General features: G+C 34.1%; 1 protein-coding gene across 6 annotated transcripts in view; it reads left to right on the forward strand.

Annotated features, from left to right (window-relative positions):
* The window catches only part of LOC111054354 (MAGUK p55 subfamily member 6), a 70,755-nt gene that overhangs the window by 40,713 nt on the left and 8,226 nt on the right, over positions 1-21,816 (forward strand). For 2 of the 6 annotated variants that reach the window (XM_022341368.2, XM_022341369.2), the window contains exons 2-8: positions 1,677-1,798; positions 8,551-8,706; positions 9,015-9,170; positions 11,112-11,345; positions 14,641-14,739; positions 16,138-16,296; positions 21,185-21,395. In XM_022341368.2, the coding sequence (XP_022197060.1) occupies positions 1,677-1,798; positions 8,551-8,706; positions 9,015-9,170; positions 11,112-11,345; positions 14,641-14,739; positions 16,138-16,296; positions 21,185-21,395 (1,137 nt within the window). Of the gene's footprint in view, positions 1-1,676; positions 1,799-7,636; positions 7,914-8,298; positions 8,362-8,550; positions 8,707-9,014; positions 9,171-11,111; positions 11,346-14,640; positions 14,740-16,137; positions 16,297-21,184; positions 21,396-21,816 lie in introns of those variants that run through there. The other 4 variants (XM_022341370.2, XM_039424098.1, XM_039424099.1 and 1 more) reach the window with 4 other exon arrangements.

The raw sequence follows: 21,816 nt of genomic DNA on the forward strand, positions 1-21,816 counted from the left end.
CATTTCAAGCAATTAATGTTCTGTAACATTATTTTTGAAAAATACTCGGCTCCAATTTGTGTTTGCAGTTGAATTTGGCTTCATATAATGATTTTTGTTGGGTGCTGAAAGCATAATAATTGAAAAAAATATAAGATCAACAACAACTTCCAGAAGTTTGTAGTAGACGTCTGAAAATAGAGCTTGGTCTAGCCGAATCTGACCGAAGCGCTTCCTTTGTTTTCTTGAGTTATTCTGGACCCAGTCTTCTTTCCTGGAATGGAGACAGTAGTTTCCGTTAGACAGTTCACTCTCTATACTATCATCCACATAATCTATGTGACGACATGGAATTTGGGACAAGAACCAAATCTAATTCAGGCTTAGACTATAAAACTATTGTACAGAAATAGACGTTTTTGTCACCCCACCAAGATACGTGTGTCGAGTGTCATAAGTGTGGTAGGCGTAAATTATCTCTATATTATCAACCGAAAAATCTGTTAAAGAGTTGTACGATATTGGAAAGGAAATGGATTTTTTGATGGAGCAGCAATGCCAGGCTACATTGAATACCATGATTGCAAAATATTGAAAGAAAATTGAGAAACTCGCTTTCATGAATGTTGGAATGCTTTTTTACAAATAATGTATTCAGCTCCAAGTTTGTCTCAGAATAATAATCCAGAGAAAAAATTATATGTTGTCATTTGAAAATAGTCTGAGGCTGCAAGTATTGTCTCTTCATTCATAATCGTTCATTCATACTTGTTTATTGACCGAGCGAAGTGAGGTCTAAGTTTCAAGTCGACGGTTTTGCATTTCTCTTATATGTTTTCATGTTTATATGTTCCGCATTTACGGAAATAGATTTTCATGGAATTTTACAAGGTTTTTGGAAATTTTGCATTTCAAGGATAATATAAAAGGAAAAAGGAGCCTCATTCATACTCTAATATTGAAGTAAAAATCAGACTATAGAATTATTCATCATAAATCAGCTGTCGAATGGATTATAAATTGCATCCAATGACGCATTCAATTCAATATCTCAATGTGATTTGGTAAAAATAAGCTGCTGTGTGGACTATTAATTGCATGCCTCATTGAATGTAATTTTTATGTACTATTAAATGAACTATTGATTGCATGCTATTAATAACTAAAATAACATAGTTTGTCTCTCGACCTTTCTCTGCTTTGAACTCGGGCTGACCTGTTGCCAGTATGTCTTAAAGGAGATTAGCTTTTGATGTTAGCATTTTTGATACACCAACCCCCAAACAGCCATTAACCGTTTTCACACCGATATCTCGCCGACACGACATACAGACAGGATTTACTCTGATGGACAGTATAAGAGGAGGCTGTGGTTTATAACTGCGCGAGGTCTACTGTTCACAGAACTACTAGTATTTTGTAAATAAATAGTTGTTCAGTGTTATTTGTATTTAAACTACACTGAAACTTGCACTCAAATCTATACACTTTGATAAATTGCCAAATCCTCATAAATAAAATTCGTTTAGTATTATTTAATAAATTGTCTTCTGAAAATACCATGTACCGACGTAAGTTACACCTGTTTTAAATTTGATGCATAGGCCTACTGAAGGAATTAATACCATCAAGGTTGAACTATTGAATCATTTTGCTTCTTTCTTGAATATTTTGAACACAATTTTTGTTGCTTTCAGCTGCCATCCAACATGTCAGAGAGAATATGTCTCAATTGAACGGTCGGGTCGGTGCAACGGAAACTGACTTGATTTTTCTCAAGAGTCTTCTTGATGGCAATATACTGCAATCTCTAGTCAAGGTGAGTAAAAGAGCAATATTACAAGTAAGTTATGTACTGTTTTTGAATGAAGCTTGTAGTATTAATGGAGTAGTAATTTAAATTGGCAATAAGGAAAATTATTTTTGAGTCACCACCCTTAACAGTAATTATTGTAATTATAGTATATTATGAATGTATAGTATGATAATTTGATTGTATGATTTGAATTGGAGTGTTGCATTTATTTTAATCTACCTGTATGGGAGGAGATGTTGGTTGTTTTTAAAGTGTTTAAACAATAATTATTGGTATAGAGATACCAGAGACATACAAAAAGATAAAACTTAAAGATAAAAGTATTAAACGGTATCTTTACTCTATGGAGATACTCTGAAGTTGGAAAGAAATAAGTCTTTACAATATTATTGAAGTAGGCTAATAAATAGAAATGTTTTGATTTTCAAAGTAACTTTCAAACAAGTTGGCTGTTATACATCAAGAGTTTGAATTTTACTAAAGGTACAAATAGTAAACTGTATTGAAAATATCAGCATTAAAAGAAGTCATTTTACTGTAACAAAGTCAATATACAACTTGGATTTTTATAAAAAATATCCGATTGTTGCGATGAGGAAGTTTTTTTTTTTAATTTATGATTATGAATATTATTTTATCTAATATTAGAAATAATATGAGAAAAATAATTTATAAAAAAAATGGTTTGAAATAAAATTAGGATTTTGAATGGAAATGCATACTTGATTGAACGCTTCTTCGAATTGAATTATCATCCTCAACTAATCAATAATTAATTATTGATTATCATCGATTATCTTTGTAGCTTGTGGACCAGTGATTCATTGCGTATAAACACAATAATATGTACCTATGAATTATAAAATGGTCAAATTTAATCTCTTCTGCAGATTCATGTGAAATTGAATTATTTGGTGACTGTGCGGTGTATTTTTCTCATGTTGGTTGAGACTTGCATTATACACATATAATTCACCGTAAAAAGTCAAAACGTAACATTATTCTTGAATGACCTCTATTGGAACAGTAGATACTATCTATTGTTAATCGTTTCCATCTTCTCACCTAACAAGGAAATGTTCTCAAAAGAATTGGATCAAAATAAAATTTGTATTGTTGTGCTTGAAAAGAGTTCATAATAATGGGATCTAAGGTACATCCTAATCTTCCTACACAATGGTTGCGAGGCTAGATTATTGTATGATGCTCTAAGGCACAAACAGTACCTATATAATATTATTGTTAGTCGTGAGTGCTGAAATGTTTCCAGCTAAATTCGTTACTTGGAAATTATGTTTCGGTTCTACGGCGAAGTCCAAGGATAGAAGTAGGAAGTTGAAAAGTCTCTTTGAAAGTCTAGATCATTGCTCTGCATAAAATTAAGCATGGATTAGCTAGCATTGTATTAGTAGAGAAAAACTTCACTCTTTGACATTGACAAATAGTGTAGCTCTTTAGTGAGAAACTTTTGTCCCTGGCTGTACTGAGTACACTACTGTTTTCACTAATAAATATTGCAATTATCATGCTAATGACCAGCTTCTATTGTGTGAAGTAGGAACAGTATCATGGTAGTTACCATCGCTGTACTTTGTTTGCTGTTTGGAAACAAATCTACAAATCTCCTAATAGCCTGGTAGGCATACTACTAAGGCACAAAATGTAGCCTTGCGGTGGAATAGACGACGCTCGAAATTTTCCCAGTTTACAGTTTAGAGTTAAGGTGCCATACATGTTGTATTCTGTTGTCTATTAGACACACGATAAAAAATCTTATTTGAAAGCTTAACCGGTGTTTGATTCAAGTTTATTCTATCTCCTGATTCAGTTGCGTTCATTGTGATTATTCACTTTCATTCTACCACCCACCCTAGTACTGTTATGTAAAATAAAACTTGTAGATTTCTTGTAAGAGTTTTCTTGACTAATTGTAGAGCTAAAAGACTGCTATTTTATTTTGATAACGGAAATAGCATGTCAAGGGTTTTAAATTGAAATAAACCTCAAAAATTAAACAACTCATTCTGTTCCATTTTAAAAGTTGTTGGCATTCGCACTGCTCTAATCTAGACTCAGGTAATATAGGGAACAAATTATCACTGTCTTAATAAAATTTATTGCCATAATCAACTGAACTCTGGGCTCCCCACACATCCACCTTAGTTGATACAGCCAACAGAAAAATAACATCAACTTGAATCTTACACTCCTACCTTCTATCTATAGTCTATATCTTCTATAAACTAGAATTTTAATAGGTACACGTTTGACTCATCATCAGATCTGAACTACCCAACTGATTAACTTGAAATTTTGCATAAAGATTCTGATTTTATCGGGTATGATTATAGACTTATTTTACATTTTATTGATAAACTAGCCGTCAGGCTCGCTTCGCTCGCCATATCCGTCCAGCCAGGTGGCTCCGCCCCCCTGGACCCCCGACTGGTTAGTCCAAAAATGAGATCAGCGGGCTCGCTTCGATCGCCTGCATTTTTCATTTGAGCATGCTTCATTCCATCAGAAAGTCAAAGTACTGAGAAAACGCAGAAAAGCGGAGAAAAACGTTGGAAAAACGCTGATTTTGGGCTTATCTTTGATGAAATATTAAAGTCACCTCATCACAAAATTTTTAGACCCTAGCTAAACCTCTGTACCGAATTTGAACATTTTCTGTCTATTACTTGATAAAAGAACTGATAAAACGCAAAAAACGCCAATTTAGGGCGTATCTTTGGCGTTATTTCAAATTCCTTCTAACACAACATTATTACAGCCCAGCTTAGATTCTGTAGTAAATTTGAACATTTTCTGTTTATTTGTTCTCGATAAAGCTGAGAAAACGCTGGAAAAACGCAGTTTTTGGGCGTATTTTTGGATTTTTTTCCAAATCCGTTCTTAGGCCTCTAAAGGGCCAACTGAACATACCTACCAAATTTGAACGTTTTTGGTCCGTTAAATTTTTAGTTCTGTGAGTGAGTTAGTCAGTCAGTTAGTGAGTGAGTGCCATTTCGCTTTTTTATATACAGTATAATATAATATTATAATATATAGATCAATTCTAATTCAATAATTAAATAGATTTGTGATACAAATTTAAATTAAAAGTCCAAACAAATAGTTAGTAGGCCTATATACTCTGTCGCTTCAACATCTTTGTCCCTCATATGAATCCAAATTCATGATAAATGATTTCGATACAGAGTTCCAAGAGAAAATGAATGGCGAAAACCGCACATTGATATCTCAACCCGATGTAAAAGTTGTAAATTACGTTGTATATTAACCAGCTTAAATCATGTGTCAGTGCATGAAAGTCTGTCTGTGTGATAACTTCCAAATAGTCACAGCTGATGTTATGAATGAATGGGAAAACTGTTGTAATATTGCAATAAATTCTTCAGCTGAATGAATGATAAATAATCACAACAAATTTGTTTCTTATGCACTTTCAATTTTAATTTTTTATACTGTAAAAAAACGAAGGAGTGAGTCAATTTTGTTGACCAACGAACTAGACCTGTAAAAAGGTTCGAAGAATACGTGTTTAAAATTTGAAGCTGATAGATCAATTATTTCTTGAGTTATTGTAGAACATACAAACAGACGGACAACGACTTTGACCTCCAGTAAGTCAAAAATGATAATTCGCTAACGCTTGTTCAATTATTTTACTATTTCAAGTTCTCCTTTCATTGTTATAGCAGCTTTAATGTAGGGGTTGAATTTTCAATGCTGCAACACTTGATCATTTTAACAAAGAAATTTGAAGGGGGTGTCTGGAACATAATATTTGACTTTTCAGCTCAATTGGGACTGTTTAGAAGGTGAGCATGGCAAAAGTGTGCATCTTCATCCCCTCTGGTGTGGAACCGCTGAGTTTACACTTGTTGCAAAATTGAAAATTTCACCCCCTACATTGAAGCTTCTATAACAATGAAAGAAGAACTTGGATTAGTAAAATAATAAATCTTATCAAAGAGAATCCAATGCTCTACAAACCTAACCTACAATAAGCAATAATTTTTAGAATGCATTGTTGGAGATTTATATGCTCTGAAAGAGCAAAAAATTTGAATAAAAACCTGTTATTTCAATAATTCCACACTTTCAAGAGTGGATATCTTGAAAACTGTTAGAAATATCAAGGAACTTTACTGAACAAAAAATGTAGAGAATTCATCAAACTTTATTTTTGAATACCGGTACTGTAGTTAGTCATGTTGGTTGAACGCATTGTTCCCAAGATAAAAGCGTGGAAGCAAAAAATAAAATAATGCACATTTAAACCACCATCATCCCTTTAGCACATGGGGTGGGATGGGGACGGACTTATATATGTTCAATATGTTCTCATCCAAACTAGTCCCAATAAAGCTGCAAAGTCAAAAATTGTGTTCAAAACACTCCCTTCAAATTCCTTTGTCAATTGGTAGATTGTTGCAAAACTGATGATTTCACACTCGACACTAAAGTGGGAATAATCGTAGGGAAATGCGTAAATGTGTGAAATATTATAAATCAAATTCAATGCTCTATGAGCTCATAATCATGGATGTTTTCCATCGATTTTCAAGAAGTTATAAGAGTAAAAAATTTCAAGCAAACGTGTTTTTTCGAAAATGCCACTCCTTCAAGAGCAGATATAAAAATGCATGGGATGAATATTGTAGGAAATTATGTAAGCTTCTATTTTGTATAGAACATTCATGTCCGTAAGATGCATAGTTTTCGAGTTATATTCGAGAAACCAAAAATTGGTACCTTTGAACCATCCCCACCCCCTTAGCACGGTGGGAAGGGGTGGGTACTTTTGATATGTTTACCTTCTTACTACCCTAAACATAACTGCTTGGTTAAAAATTCTCTTCCAAACTTTTCCTTCTATACCCTTGTTTGAGTACTCATTGCCTGTACTAAGTAGCCTTCATCCGCGAACACAAAATGAAAATGGATTGGGATGTTTGTTTTAAAAATAAAAATTGCACCAAATACAAGGTATTTTTCTCAAAATGTCAAGGGGAAAAACCCCCGGACCTTTTTTATACCTATAGTGGGATTTTCCCCTTACCACACCCCCCCAAACCAAAGGTGCTTTAGCTACGCCAATAGACATTTAAATCCTTGGGTCCCCAAGGATTACAACAAGCCGTGGCTTGTTGTATTTTTTATACAATAAGTGCCGTTTGCACAACAAAAGCTGGTTAAATTTTTACCGTGATTAATTCCACGAGAACCAATCAGAGAAGTCGTCTTATCAAAAGTGAAAAATTTAACCGGCTTTTGTGCAACCGGGCCTAAACTTTCCGGTGTGAATTCCGAGACCAAACTGTGAGTCTGTGACCACACTTCCACAAAACGTTATAATTTTTCCCCAACCCATTGTTTATGTGGTTAAGGTCAGTGATGCTTGGAAGAGAGGGAAGCCACTTATATACTTAAGTACTTCTATACTTGATGTTCTTCACTGATAGTGACGGGAAATTCTTGGTATTCTGGCGGGCAGTCCCTTTAAGAGGGAGGGGGGAGAAGCATTGATGTGGATGCTCTTTGTTTTGATAAGACGAAAGACGTTGGGTGGGGTGACAGGTAGGCTTACCCTACTGTCATTGTCAAGTGCGACAGGTGAGAGAACGTAATAAAATTCCCTCAACCAAGGTTGCTGGTGGAATGACTCATCTTTCATTCCAGTTGCGAAATACAATTCACATTTTCGTGTCTTCCAAGTAGGCGTATTTAATTGGAGTCCTAGTAGGTTAATTATTGTGCAATTGCCTGTCCAATATTCAGCTTCAAGCGGTCATTTTGTGACATAGTTCGTTCCCTACAGACTGCCATACGTGCACTGTCTGTGTTCTTGTTGATTAGGTTGGTAATAGTGATCGCACACCTTCCCAGCTTACAACAGCTTGCTTGGTGAAATTCCTTCAGCAGATTCCTTCATTCCTTGTAGAGTTATGTTTTGAGTTTTGGGTTGGGCCATTGACTTGAAATATTGTAGTGATTGTGATGTGTATGTGTTAAATTTGATTGTATTTCAAAGTTTATAATTATATAGTTCTTTAAATAACGATAATTAAGTAATCATTACGTTTATTCATTCTAGAAAAAAACTAATGTAGGTTATGTGAGTTTGTGATGATGTTACTGTAAACAACTTGGCGTCTCTAGATGTAAAACTTTTGGTATTGTTAACGTTAAAACCTGAAATCAAACTCTAAAACTTCAGGTTGTTGCTATTTATTACAGTAATATCATCATAATGGATTCATCTCTTTAAGAACTTCAAGTTACCTGTATGTTTATATTGGTTCTAACCTAGTTTCTTTGCATCTACTTGGCAACGAGTTTGTTTATTCTGTTCAGGTATTCCATGCAAAGTAGATTCACTGACAGCAGTGGCATTACCAGAATTGTAATTGAAGATTTTTTTGCGATTCGTTGTTAATATTAATTTTGATTTCCGTTTCCTTACTTGGAATATTGTAAGTAATCATCTTATTATGAGTCATTTTAGTATGGGTATGGGTGTTGGCTACACAGTGTCAGTCACTTTCTTCGACAAGGTTAGCAAAGGATATTTTTAATTTTGATTATTAATTCATTTTCCAAGGAATTAGTCAAGTTATTTTGCATTTTAATAGTAGTAGGCTATTAATTTAATACTCAATTAGAAGTTTTTATTTCAGAAATAAAATTTAAAATCAAGTTGAATTACTTCAATTTTTATAAACTTATTGCTATGTGTTTTGCAGGTTTCTGATAAATTAGAAGAACCTGAAAATTATCCAATTGTGCCTGTTTCAACTGGAAACGTCAAACTATCAAAAGACTTGAAAACTTCTTTTCAGAGGTCAAAGAGTCGAGAATCTCGCGAGCTTGCGCATATTATTGGAGATCCTCATTTTCAGGTTCGTAAAGTATTATTCTACATTCATAGTAAAGAGGAGTAGCCTGATTATAACGTAGCTTACTTTGTATTTAAAGCTTACAATGTATTTGAATATTTTTCAGACTCTACAACATCTGTTCACTGTGTGGCTTAAATAGATTATTCAGTATTCAACTTGAGACCGGTTTCTAGGATTCTTGTTGAATTAAATCGACTATTAAACCTATGCCTTTAATGTAGATTTTATTGTCTATTAGATTCATATTGCTATTTGTTATTACAAGTTTGAAGTTTCACTTTTATTCAAGACTATTCTACACTTTTTAGGGACTCCTGCAAGCTCACGACACAATTGCTGAACAAACGTTTAGTTTCTCGGTGTGGGAAGAAAAGACTGATTCAAAGTTGCCTAAAACAAACGGTGAAGTCGCAATGGAGAACTATAGAATTGTAGGACTGAGGAAGAATTTCAATGAACCACTGGTAAGAAGATATTGGTGCATTACAGATCTCATGAAAACTGCATATTAGTCAAAATTGCTCTTCAAATGATAACTTACCTTACTGTTGTAGAGGCGAGTTCTAATTTCCACATATTGTTACAGTTGAAAATTATTTAAGAAAGAATATCGCATGAAAAAGTTATTTACAATCTTATCAAATGATTTTGTAGTGGCGTTATTAGTCATCTCATAAATAACTAGGTATTACTTTTTTATCAATATTTGTGTTTTTGGACGCTTTTAGAATCTTTCATAGCACTCAGTTCTAGGCATATTTTAGTATTCATTCATTCAATTAAACACTAAACATGCCATAATAAATAGGCTAACAGGAATGTAAACTTATATGGAATTTATTTATTTATTAGAACAGTCACAAACACGATATTTGGAAAGAGAAACAGGCAATTGCCCAAAACTTCTTCAATTCCTTGATTTTGGCACATAAATAGTCCAAAGTGAGGTTAAGTTTAAAATTTTAAGATTAACACTCAGAGAATACGTATTCGAGATATGACTGATGAATTTTGAATTTCGAAGGGTTGATAAGAGCCGGAAATAACACAAAACAATCCGAAAGTTTCAATAATATTGAAATAAACTTGAAAATTTTGAGCAGAAAAATTAAAACTACTATCACTGCAACTATCAGCTTTACATTATGACTTTAATGGAATGGTATTGAAAATTAAACAAGGAAAAAACTTCATCTTTGATTATCAAAGGGATAGAATTAAGTAATAGTAAGAATTTTTGTTAAACTTGATTTTTTTTGCAGTGTCTTACAGCATTAGAATAGTAGAATATTATAGGATAATAGTAGTGTGGGATAAATAGTTTGGTATATGGAATAAATTGTAAATAGGATTAAGATTGAATCGGATTTTTTACATAGGATAAATTATTGTTAGATAATAGTGAAATTCATAATAGTAGGATAGGAACAAATCTCTGCGACATCATCACATTACCTCTCACCACACCCCTATGTTCCACCAAATCAATAGACTGACTATTCCTGCATTTGAGTTTTTACTGTATATCAAGAAGAATGTGGTAGTTGACCCTTCGAATAATTCTGTTCTTAGTCATTTTACAAGGAATGTCACAGCTCTTGAGATTGAATCAATGTAATTACTCTTGAGATTGAAACAATGTAATATGGATAGGAATCTAGCTCTTCTAATAATATCACGAATAATTTTAAATATCTTTAAATTAAATTTAATAATAATAAAATGATAACTCTTGTTGATAAGTGTTTGTACAATATAAATTAATTGTTAGATAGGTGATTCGTTAGGCCAGTTGTCCTAGCTCTTATGTGTGTGTCTATAAGTGCTTGCAAAAAAATTATTACCCACTTGATTAGTGGAAAGCTCAATTTATGTGTCAGGTGGGGAAGAAAGAGATATAACAATAGGGAAAAAAGAATGGGTGACCCAAACCGGTTAGTGTCTCACTAATACACTACTCACACTAGTTGATTAATAATGTTGTGGATTATAATATATAATGAAGAAATGCGGTGCGTTGTTCACTTGTTGCCCGATCAAAGTAAACTGAACTCTCTCATTTCTGGTGTAGCCGTGTAGACTCTCTTCCTGGGGACTCTTCATAGGGTAGGTAGGCTATATCTACCTTGCCGCGCAGGTTGTATGCTGAATCAAGACTGATAATATAAAATGAATGTATTCTTCCTCTACTGGACCATCCAGTGATATTCTGTAATCTGTTATTCTACGACTTTGGATGATCATATTATATGTTTCTGTATTTTAACTTTGTTATGCATTTTGGAAATGTTGCAACAACAAACTAAATTGAATTTGAGGAAAGAAATATACACTGTTATGCAGAAATGTTGAATAACAGAATATACATAGAAAAAGAATGAATCTATTGATGACTTGGCTTGCAGGGCTTGACGGTGCAAGTGGACGAGAACGGCTACCTGGTGGTGGCTCGCATCCTGTCGGGTGGCGCGATCGACCGCCAAGGCCTGCTGCAGCCGGGTGACGTCATCCTGGAGGTGAACGGCACTCACGTCGCTACACCCGAGGACCTGCAGCTCGAGGTCGCCAAAGCCAGAGACACTGTCCAGTTCCGCATTTCTCCCAGTGGCACTGTCGAGAAGGCACTCAAACACCATCAGGTCAGCACAGCAACACATCTCACAAACTACTTCACACAGCAAATCAACTTGCTATATTGGAAATAGCTTTAGGAAAGTCAAATGAACGGTATTGATAAGAATTAATGACCAGGCCTGGAAAATAGAACCCAGGATCTCTCAGTTTCAGGCAGTGTTTGCTAACTGCTAACCACCAAGGGATGAACAGACCTCTTGACTCAATCACATCAGAATTTTTTTCATAAATTGAAAGTAATATTTTTCCAAAGCTGTCTATATCAAACAACTTTTATACATATTTTATCATGTTGAATCGTTGTAAGATTAATTATTATAAAAATTACTAGTATGATAATCGATTATTTCAGGCTGAATTAATTATTTTCAATTTCTATTCGAAAACGCGTTTTGAAATGAATTTAGAGATTTTTAACTTCTCGTAGACTATTAAATGAGATTATTTCCACACGTCCTATATTCATCTTGGTTTTAATCTGTATTCATCTATGACGTTGTTCTCTGTAGACTTCATTATTAATTCATCACACAATACAGTACAGCCAGTAGAGCCACAGAATACATACAGAATGGAAACTCAGCTAGTAGGCCCTATCCTGACGCCAAAACCCGACATCTTGAAAGAAAGTCTAGCATTGTAATATAGTGAGGTCCATGTTATAATGGCAGTGGAAAAAGATAGCAGAACAACGTTACCGAACCTCTGTCTTGTCAATGCCTTCTGTAGACGGTAGCTGATACAGGTTTATTGATGTAATATTAACTGTTCATTCTTGTTCAAAATAATAAATTATATTTTATTAAGCACGAGATTATATTTTTCAATAATTTCTTAATGAATTTTAATAATTAAGATGGCATATTTTGTTAATTAATTATTATTTTTTTTACAATGCAAATTACACTAATGTAATAACATTGGTAGGTAAAATAATAAGGTACAGTAGTCCTTGTGCTATTTTTCTTCCAAATTTATAGGTGACAAAGTCCAAGATAAGGTTAGAATTTTACGTGTACAATTTTTATATTAATTCTACATTGTTAGAAGATTATCTGGCAACAGAGCAAAGCGAGAAAGAGATAGCGCTATCCGCTTTTTTGAATGATAGACAAGGATAGCAATACCATCGCTAATCAAACACTGCCATTATAACGTGGACCTCACTATTATAGTAGCGGTAATTTTAATTTCTAACAAGATGGCGCAGTCACTTGACGTGGTCTTGGTTCACTCAAGTCTTTACGTCATGTAAAATGCACTGGTTGGATTGATACTTTCCATTCTGTATGTATTCTGTGGTAGAGCCTTGTGATTGGCAAGGTTGTACTTAATAAAAATGATTTAGATATAGATGATCCTTATGAAGTAGCAAATATGCAAAATAATAACTTTGTAGAAATGGTTGATACGCATGTTGTTCCTAATCTGACCAATGCTAGCACGCCCATTGACAAACCACAAAATATTACAGACTCCAGGTTCATTTGCAAAACAATTGATGAAGAAGCTCTGATCAGTATAATTGATTCAATCAAACCAAAGTGGTCAGCAGACTATGACGATATCCCAATGAGAATTATTAAGGAGGCTAAATCATAACTGATTAAGCCCCTTCTACACGTAATTAACACTTCACTCATAACTGGAAAGTATCCAAACGAACTAAAAAATTCAAAATTGATACCATTACACAAAAAGGGAGACCCTTCTGATCCATTAAATTTTAGACCATTGGCTATTCAAACATTTTATGCAAAAATATTTAAAAAGTGTGTGCTAGTACAACTGATGAACTATTTTGAAATTAATAAACTGTTAGATACGGAACAGCATGGGTATAGAAAAAACAGGTCTACAGTAACTACTGTGATTGAATATTTAGAATCTATTTTAGAGAAATTAGACAAAGGGGACAATATTGTTGGCACCTTCCTGAATTTGACAAAAGCGTTTGACAGCGTTGATCATAGAATACTTTTGGACAAACTTGAAACTTATGGAATAAGGGGTAAAGAGCTTAGTTGGATAGAGTCATATTTAGAAGGCAGGCGACAGTATGTAAATATCAATCATTTTAATGAAAATAACCTGTTAGACGTTAAATCTAGCATAAGGAATATTAAGTACTCTGTACCGCAGGGATCTGTGTTGGGGCCATTCTTGTTCCTTTGCTATTTGGGATGACTGCCGAAATATGCATATGATGCCATAGAAAATACCAAATTTTGTATGTATGCTGACGATATAAGTTTGTGTACAGCAGACTCATTTGTGAGTAGTTTCAACTCAATTGAAACTAAATGTAAGGATTCTATTTTGATTTAAAAAAAAACTATTTGAGTAGAAGAAACCTATTACTAAACGATGATAAAACAAAATTTGTCCATTTCACTTGCAGAAATTCTAATATTAAGAAATAGATGAACTAGATAATAAGAATGAAATTAAATTTGTGGGCATTTGTCTTGATAGCACGCTTACCTGGGAAAAACATGTATTAAAAATTAGCAGAAGGTTTAGTTCAGGAATTTATACACTTGGAAGGCTGGCACCCATTTGCAACACAGTAACTTTAAAATCAGCTTATTTTGCCACTATACACGCACACATTGCATATGGAATTGAAGTATATGGAGGGACTAGTTTAGCTAATTTAAACAAAATACTAAAACTACAAAAAGAATAATTTTGAATATTAATAATAATCAACAGTCATGTAGGTCACTTTTTAAGAAGCTAGGATTTATGACTGTGTTACATCTACAAAACAATGTTACATGTAAAAAATAACGAGCACTCGTTCAATAGGCAATCAAATGTTCACAATTACCATACAAGATATAGAAATGATTTCATTATAATGGAATATAGGAGAGAAAAATTTAAACAAAGTCTAACATATATGAGAATGAAATTCATGAGGTACCTCCCGAGTAGCATCAGAAGCGAAACGGATAGGACAAGATTCAAAATCGAGTTGAAAAAGTACCTAATAGAGTAAAAATAAATAATAATAAGATAAAATAAATAATAGTATTCTTCTAAACTTATAGTTTTGAAGAATTTTAACCGGGGAATTAGGGATACATTACCTACCTTGTCTGTTGTTGTATTGTCTCTTTTTTTGTGTTTCTTTCTATCTTTCTAGTTTTATGTTTAATTAGAAGTATTTTTTAATGAGATGACGCATTCATGTACAATATACATTGTATGTATTGAATAAAGAGATTGATTGATAGTTATATATTTGTGTAGTATCAATGTATCAAGTTCTGAAAAGATGTATTCAATTTGCAGTATTATGTGAGAGCACTCTTTGATTACGATCCGAGCGAAGACAGCTTAATTCCTTGCAAGGAACTTGGACTGCCATTCAAGCAGGGAGATATTTTGACCGTGAGTACAATAATTTATCTTCAATTTTGACATCTCTCCTATTCAAGTTTACTATAATATACTCTGTTCTCTAGTTAGTGATTTAATTTCTATATTAGTCAACGTTCCAAGTTCAACCTAACTCCAACAACGCACCTGCAAGTATTGACTTGTGTCATGTTAGGCCCTATATTCCTATATTTCTAGTATACAAAACTCAAATCCAACGTTGTAATCCATCATGTACTGTAATTATTACGAATAAATAGTAGCAAATAGTTCATTCTACAGCTCTCGCTAGAATGATATAGCTAGGTTAATTATTCTTTAAATGATTACTAATTCACCAACTTTATTAATTTTAATTTAATTTACTAACTTTATGTCCCATTTAATAGACCAAGACTAAATATTCTGTTTCACATGCCATTCATCAGAACGACTCATCATTACAGTTCTTACATATTGTCACGGTGAGATCCGCCAAACAGCTTTGATAAGCAACTTTCTAAAATAATAATCTAAAAATTATGACTACCCACCCTTATCGGCTGTTGAAATAACATCAAGATCTATGATTTATTCATTTATTAAGATCTAGATTCACAAACAGTTGCAAATGGTTTTCGAATAACCTAAAACAGCATATACGAATAACGTATGTGAGTGATTTATGATAATATTATTTCAAAATCTCTTCGACTCAATTTTCCATAGACAAACTGGTAGGCCTATATCGTTTGTAAAAATTCTGACGTTACACTGTCCAAACTTGAGTCGGGCAACCCTTGGGTGAAAGCACTACATGCTCATCCTTAATAAATTTATAAACTTGAAAGAACTCTTTAAAATTCAAATTATATTGTTTATGGGCTTAACCCTACATTATCAAATTCATTTATTAATTATTGAACAAACGATATTATTATATGATTTAGTGAATTTAAATAAATGCAACTTGTCATCACATGTTGTTCCTTAGTGTCCTTGTGTCCGACCTTGCTTATAACTTATTTATTTGCTAATATCATATTCATTTCAGAGGTCAATAGTAACCCATCATCGAGTTAATTGATCTTGAGGAAATATAGTACAATTATTAATCCTTTGATTAATTGTCAGCTACTAAACTCCCTGATTGTTTTTTTCTCTTCCCAAGTCCTATTTTTCTCTATTCTATATTAACTTTATTTTATTTTATTATTTGTTTTCTTTTTATATTTTACTATTATCATTAGTTCTTTTTTTCACTTGGCCTCATTTCGCCTCTTATCGAATTAGTATTCGAAAATTTTTCATTCTTATTTTGCAACAAATATATGTGACTAAGCTAGTTGATGTCATTGAGGCTCTTCATGGATTTATTCTGTGAGCTTTTGTAGGTAAATAAATAAATGTGATTGAATGTTATAATTTCAGGTTCTAAATCAAAAGGACCCGAACTGGTGGCAGGCCAAGAAGTACGGCTGGAATGGACCAATCGGCCTGATTCCCTCCCTGGAGCTAGAAGAGAGGAGAAAGGCATTCGTCAAGCCAGAAGCCGATTACGTTCATAAGATTAGCATATGTGGTACAAGGGTGAGTAGTAGTTGATAGATTCCAATCTGAAAAACATTTTTTAACGAATCGTGCTATTTTAGGATTTCTCAATTCAATATTTATCTTTTATAATATTTTCAATATTTTTTGTCAGCTCATTTCCAAATTTTTAATACACGGCAACTCTGGACCGTATTTAAAAACGTGTTGTAAGGGCTACTTTCAGTGACACTTCAATTCTTGGCGATTATCATCACAAGAGCTCAATTGAACTATTAAGTATAAACCATAAAATATTCTCCTAAAAAATGCATTCATCGTAGTGATGTGGATCGGGAATATTCCCAGTGGGAAGGAACTTATGATTTGGCAATATTTCCGAGGCCAAGAAATGTTGGGAATTTATGGGAACTTAAGGGAATTTATAAAATTGTTCTAAAAAAAATTGAAATTGATTAATGCCACTCATATTTTACATCAATATAATCAATAAATCATCAATCTATTTCATATTGATCAAGCTCAGTCACATTTTACAGTGATATAATCAATTAATCATCATTCTTTGAGCCTGTTTTTGCTCACTCACTGTCTTTTAAATACTCGTATAGTCCAGTCAATGAAAGATTATGGAGGGAAAATTTTGGAACAAAATTTTTGACCCTGTAGCTCTTTTAATAGTAGTAAGGGGGTAAACATATCAAAAGTCCTCATTCCTACCCCCAGTGCTAAGGTGGTGGGGCTGGTTTGAAAGTGCCATATGTTGTTTTTTGCATATATCTCGAACAATATGCGCCTTTCGGAAATTTTTGTCGAACACAATCATAATATTAAAGCTCACAAATTATCCTACAAGTTTCATTTCCAACATTTTTCCATACCTCTCATAGTTTTCCAGGTATGAGCTCTCTAAGGTATCACATTTTGAAGAAAACCCCTTCCGGCTCCGATTTTTCCATCTTTTTGGCCTTATAACTTTTTAACAATTCATTGATAAAATCTGTGCTAATCACGGGCTCATAGAGAATTATATTCTCTTCAATTTCATCTATGGTCATATTATTTTACGCATCTCCCAACGATTGTTGCAACCGTTATAGCGTTGAGTGTGAAATCTTCAGTTTAACAACAATAGATCAATTGTCAGGGAAATTGGGAGGGAACGTTTGGAACACAATATTTAACTTCGCAACTTTGTTTGAACTAGTTGGAAGGTGAACATATCAAAAGTCCTCATCCCTACTCCTTGAGCTCAAGGGGTGAGGGTAGCTTAAAAGTTGCATTTTTCCATTTCTGTATTTCATCATTTTATGCTTTCCATTAATTTTTATAGCAGTTTTAGTGTTGAGTGTGGTAGGAGTGAGGACTTTTTATATGCTTACCTCCTCACTATCCTTAAAAGGACTGCGAGGTAAAAAATTGGGTTCCAAACTTTTCCCTCTATATCTTTTTGAGCATTCGTTGCCTGGACTAGTATCTTATTACAAGTAAAGTGAGCCTCAATGACTCTTGAAAGGTTGTGAGCTGTGGAATTATTTTCTTTTTAATATTGAATTAAACTCGAGTATGCTCCTTGTTTTAGTCTAGCCTATTTTGCTGTATTTTATAATTTCTTATTTTTGGATTTATATTCTACTCTAATCTTTATTTAGGGCGTCAATTATTTTTGTGCGGAGAAATTGAATAAAATCATGCAATGAAAGTTAAATTACTCTCAATACTTTGTTGACTTTGTTTACCTGATTTACAGGCATTTATTAATAAGTAAAAAATCTGGTGTGGCGCACTCACACAACTTTCCTTGCCGTTATGAAAATTGATCACCTGACTTTTAAAGTTAGTGTTTACGCGCATCTCAAGTATACTTAAATTATTAGAAGATCTGAGCCAGCTGGTGACAGGACAAAAACGCTAGAGACACACGAGGTCTGTTATCTCTTCATAGTGAATAATTTGATAGAATCAACAGTTTGCAATTATTGAATAATCACATTTTCTCGAATTTCGAGCTTATTTCCAAATTTAGGTGGAAATGTTACTAGACATCAATATTGTAGAGATTCTCATGCTGAATCTTTTTAACTTGAAATTTTTCGTTTGAATTGTATCTGAAGCCTGATAATTGAGAATCTAAAATCAAACTTTGCATAGATGGGGCAGAGCTCCTGAAATTTTTACAGATATGGGACTTGTGGCAGTTGATAGAGCTTATTGATAACTATTTTAAATATGAATTTAATCAAAATCGTTGGAGCCGTTTTCGAGAAAATCGCGAAAAACCCTGTTTTTGACGCCATCTTAAATTGCATTTGATCGAAATTGTTCGTGTCGGATCCTTATATTGTAAGGACCTTAAGTTCCAAATTTCAAGTCATTCCGTTAATTGGGAGATGAGATATCGTGTACACAGACGCACATACACTCATACACACACACACACACACACATACAGACCAATACCCAAAAAACACTTTTTGGACTCAGGGGATCTTGAAACATATAGAAATTTAGAAATTGGGGAACTTTAATTTTTTTCGGAAACTTTCCTTATCTATGGTAATAGGGCAAGAAAAGTAAAAAGTTTCAAAGTTTTAATACATTTGAATGAATGACTAAAAATATGATGATTAAAAAATGATTAAAACATTAAAAATATGACGGGTCAAAATTTTTTTGTTTAAAGTATTAAATATTTGAGTGGGGGTTACTATACTAAAAAATATCAAGCTATTTCCATAATTATTACCAACTCTGTATAATTACAAGTTGCGGATTTCAAAGATCAATACAACGGTACATAAGCGAGTTCTCCAACCCAGGGGGTCGCTAGTCAAGACGCTCCCTTCAACCTTTATCGAACGTGTACGCTATTCACTTAGATTTCCAATCGAGCTCTATCCATATTGAACCTTTCTTATAATCTGTGTTGACGACTCGCACTCTGTATTATGGGTGCTTTTAAGCAATTTCAATTCAATGGGCCTTTAATTAATCTATTGATATAATTTTTTTCATCCTAGGAGTGACGTGTCAAGCATCAGAAACAAAAATGCTGCATGCTAATGATATGAACAATGGGTCTAGCAAGCGTATTCAATCCTTACATAGTAAATTACGTATACTCCATCATATGCTATCTCATCAGATTAATATAACTGCTTTGGTCTGATATTTTTTGTACAAATAAAATATTTTATTTTCCAATAAACCATCTTAATTTTGTTTGAGAGATTCAAGATGTTGAAAACAATGTTCAACCTGAACCAACGTTAATAGACAGTCTACCAACTTTGAGCCTGCACTATCTCATCATAATGACTAATTATCTTTGTATCCAAAATAGGCCTACCCTTTGCTCTAATTCAAATCGACAAGTCAGTGAAGCTCAAGTAGTTGCTCAAGTAGTTATTGACTGCTCCTGTGTAAGTTGCTTTTCCACTACAGTTCCAGTTTTTCTCCATTTTAGCCGCCATCTTGAATTGGATTTGTTCGAAATTGTTAGTGTCGGATCCTTATAGGGAAAGGACCTTAAGTTCCAAATTTCAAGTCATTCCGTTAATTGGGAGATGAGATATCGTGTACACAGACGCACATACACTCATAAGCTGCGTACACATATTCGCGCTTCCAACCCGCACCGAGCACGCTCCTCCCTCGTACCATCATCGAACCACAGTCGCTCCTCCCACGCACCCATCATGAACGTTACGGAAGATGTTAGATCTTCTCGCGTTCCCCGGTCGAACCACTGTTGCTCCCCGGTCCATCATCAATCGCTCTGCTGTGAGTGACGTTCGGTTGCGGAGCAGAGCGAAAGTCTGTACGCACCTATAGACACACACACACACACACACACACACACACACACACCACACACACACACACACACACACCACACACACACACACATACATACACACATACATACATACAGACCAATACCCAAAAACTACTTTTTTGGACTCAGGGGACCTTGAAACGTATAGAAATTTAGAAATTGGGGTACCTTAATTTTTTTCGGAAAGCAATACTTTCCTTACCTATGGTAATAGGGCAAGAAAAGTAAAAAATCTTATTCAACTTGTAAGACATGAAAGTAGCATGATAATAGTGGTGCAATTGAATGATTTATTGAGTGCTCATTTTTCCTTTCAGTCTAAGATCAGTCTATGAACTTGAAATTACTGTTTTCTTTGAACTTACTACAATTTATAAGTTATCCATCCTTATATTTCTTACATAAATCTGTTGTATAACAGGTGATTGAGACCATGTGTAACAAAAAACGTCTTTTTCGGTCATTTTTTATGAAAGAAATCATAAATTTCCTTAAGTTCCCATAAATTCCCGGGATTTTATGATTTTTGGGAATATTTCCTTCAAACTCCAAGGGAATATTTCCTTGATCTTAAATTCCCGAGAATTTTACATCACTAATCCATCGGGAAGATAAGTTTGCGTTAAATATAAAAGAATTAAAATAAATGTTGGGTGGTCATGAAACTTTTTTATGGTGGATGTTGCCCATATGAGCTTCTTTATTTTTGCTTGTGCATGGGTAATTGAAAGTGAGAGGTTGATTTGATGAGATGATCAAACGTCCATGCCTACCATCAGGATTCGAACCCAAGACCAGGTAGCGCTAGCTGGGTGCAACTGTAGGGTGGAACGCCTTAGTCGTTTTGGCTATCCTGGCATATTGATGAGTCAATGTTGATATGTAGTGAAATATCATTTTTAATTGTTAATATCCGAGATACTATTTTATGTTACAGTAGTTATCTACACTTGAGTGAGTGTTGGGCTGGTTACTAATGGTTGAACGTGCATACACATACACTGTCATCAGTTACATCATTGTAACTGTTTTTCATGTTTAATACAGTACCTGTGACAAGGGTAATATGGGTGTTTGTGGTGGTTTCAGATCTCTAAGAAGAAGCGGAAGGCGCTGTTCCAGTCGAAGTCTAGTAACGAATATGACAAGGCCGAGCTGTCGCTGTACGAGGAGGTGGTGCAGAGTCCGCCCTTCAAGCGTCACGTGCTCGCACTGGTCGGTTCGGCCGGCGTCGGCCGCCGCACCCTCAAGAACCGACTCATCAACAGCGATCCCGACAAGTTCGGCACTGTCCTTCCAAGTCAGTCCATTCCCCTAACTCACTCCTGCTCCTTGTTGTTCTTCTTTTTCCTACTGCATCTTCTCTTTATTGTTGTTCTTTTTTTGTCCTTCCTCTTCTTTTACTTCCCACTTAATCCTTTTCTTCTTCCTACTGTATCATCTTCTTCCTACTTCATATTCTTCTTCTTCTCTCTACTTATTTTTCTACGCCTTCCTAATGCATCATCTTCTTTTTCCTACAGCGTCTTCTTTTCTTTATTGTTGTTCCTCTTTTTTCTCCTTCCTCTTCTTCATCTTCCTGCTGCATCTTCTTCTTTTTCCTACAGCATCTTCTTTTCTTTATTGTTGTTCTTTTTTCTCCTTCCTCTTCTTCTTCTTCCTGCTGCATCTTCTTCTTTTCTCTACATCATCTTCTTTTCTTTATTGTTATTGTTCTTTTT

This window comes from Nilaparvata lugens, chromosome 3, assembly GCF_014356525.2.
Source record: "Nilaparvata lugens isolate BPH chromosome 3, ASM1435652v1, whole genome shotgun sequence".
Taxonomy (NCBI): Eukaryota; Metazoa; Arthropoda; class Insecta; order Hemiptera; family Delphacidae; genus Nilaparvata; species Nilaparvata lugens.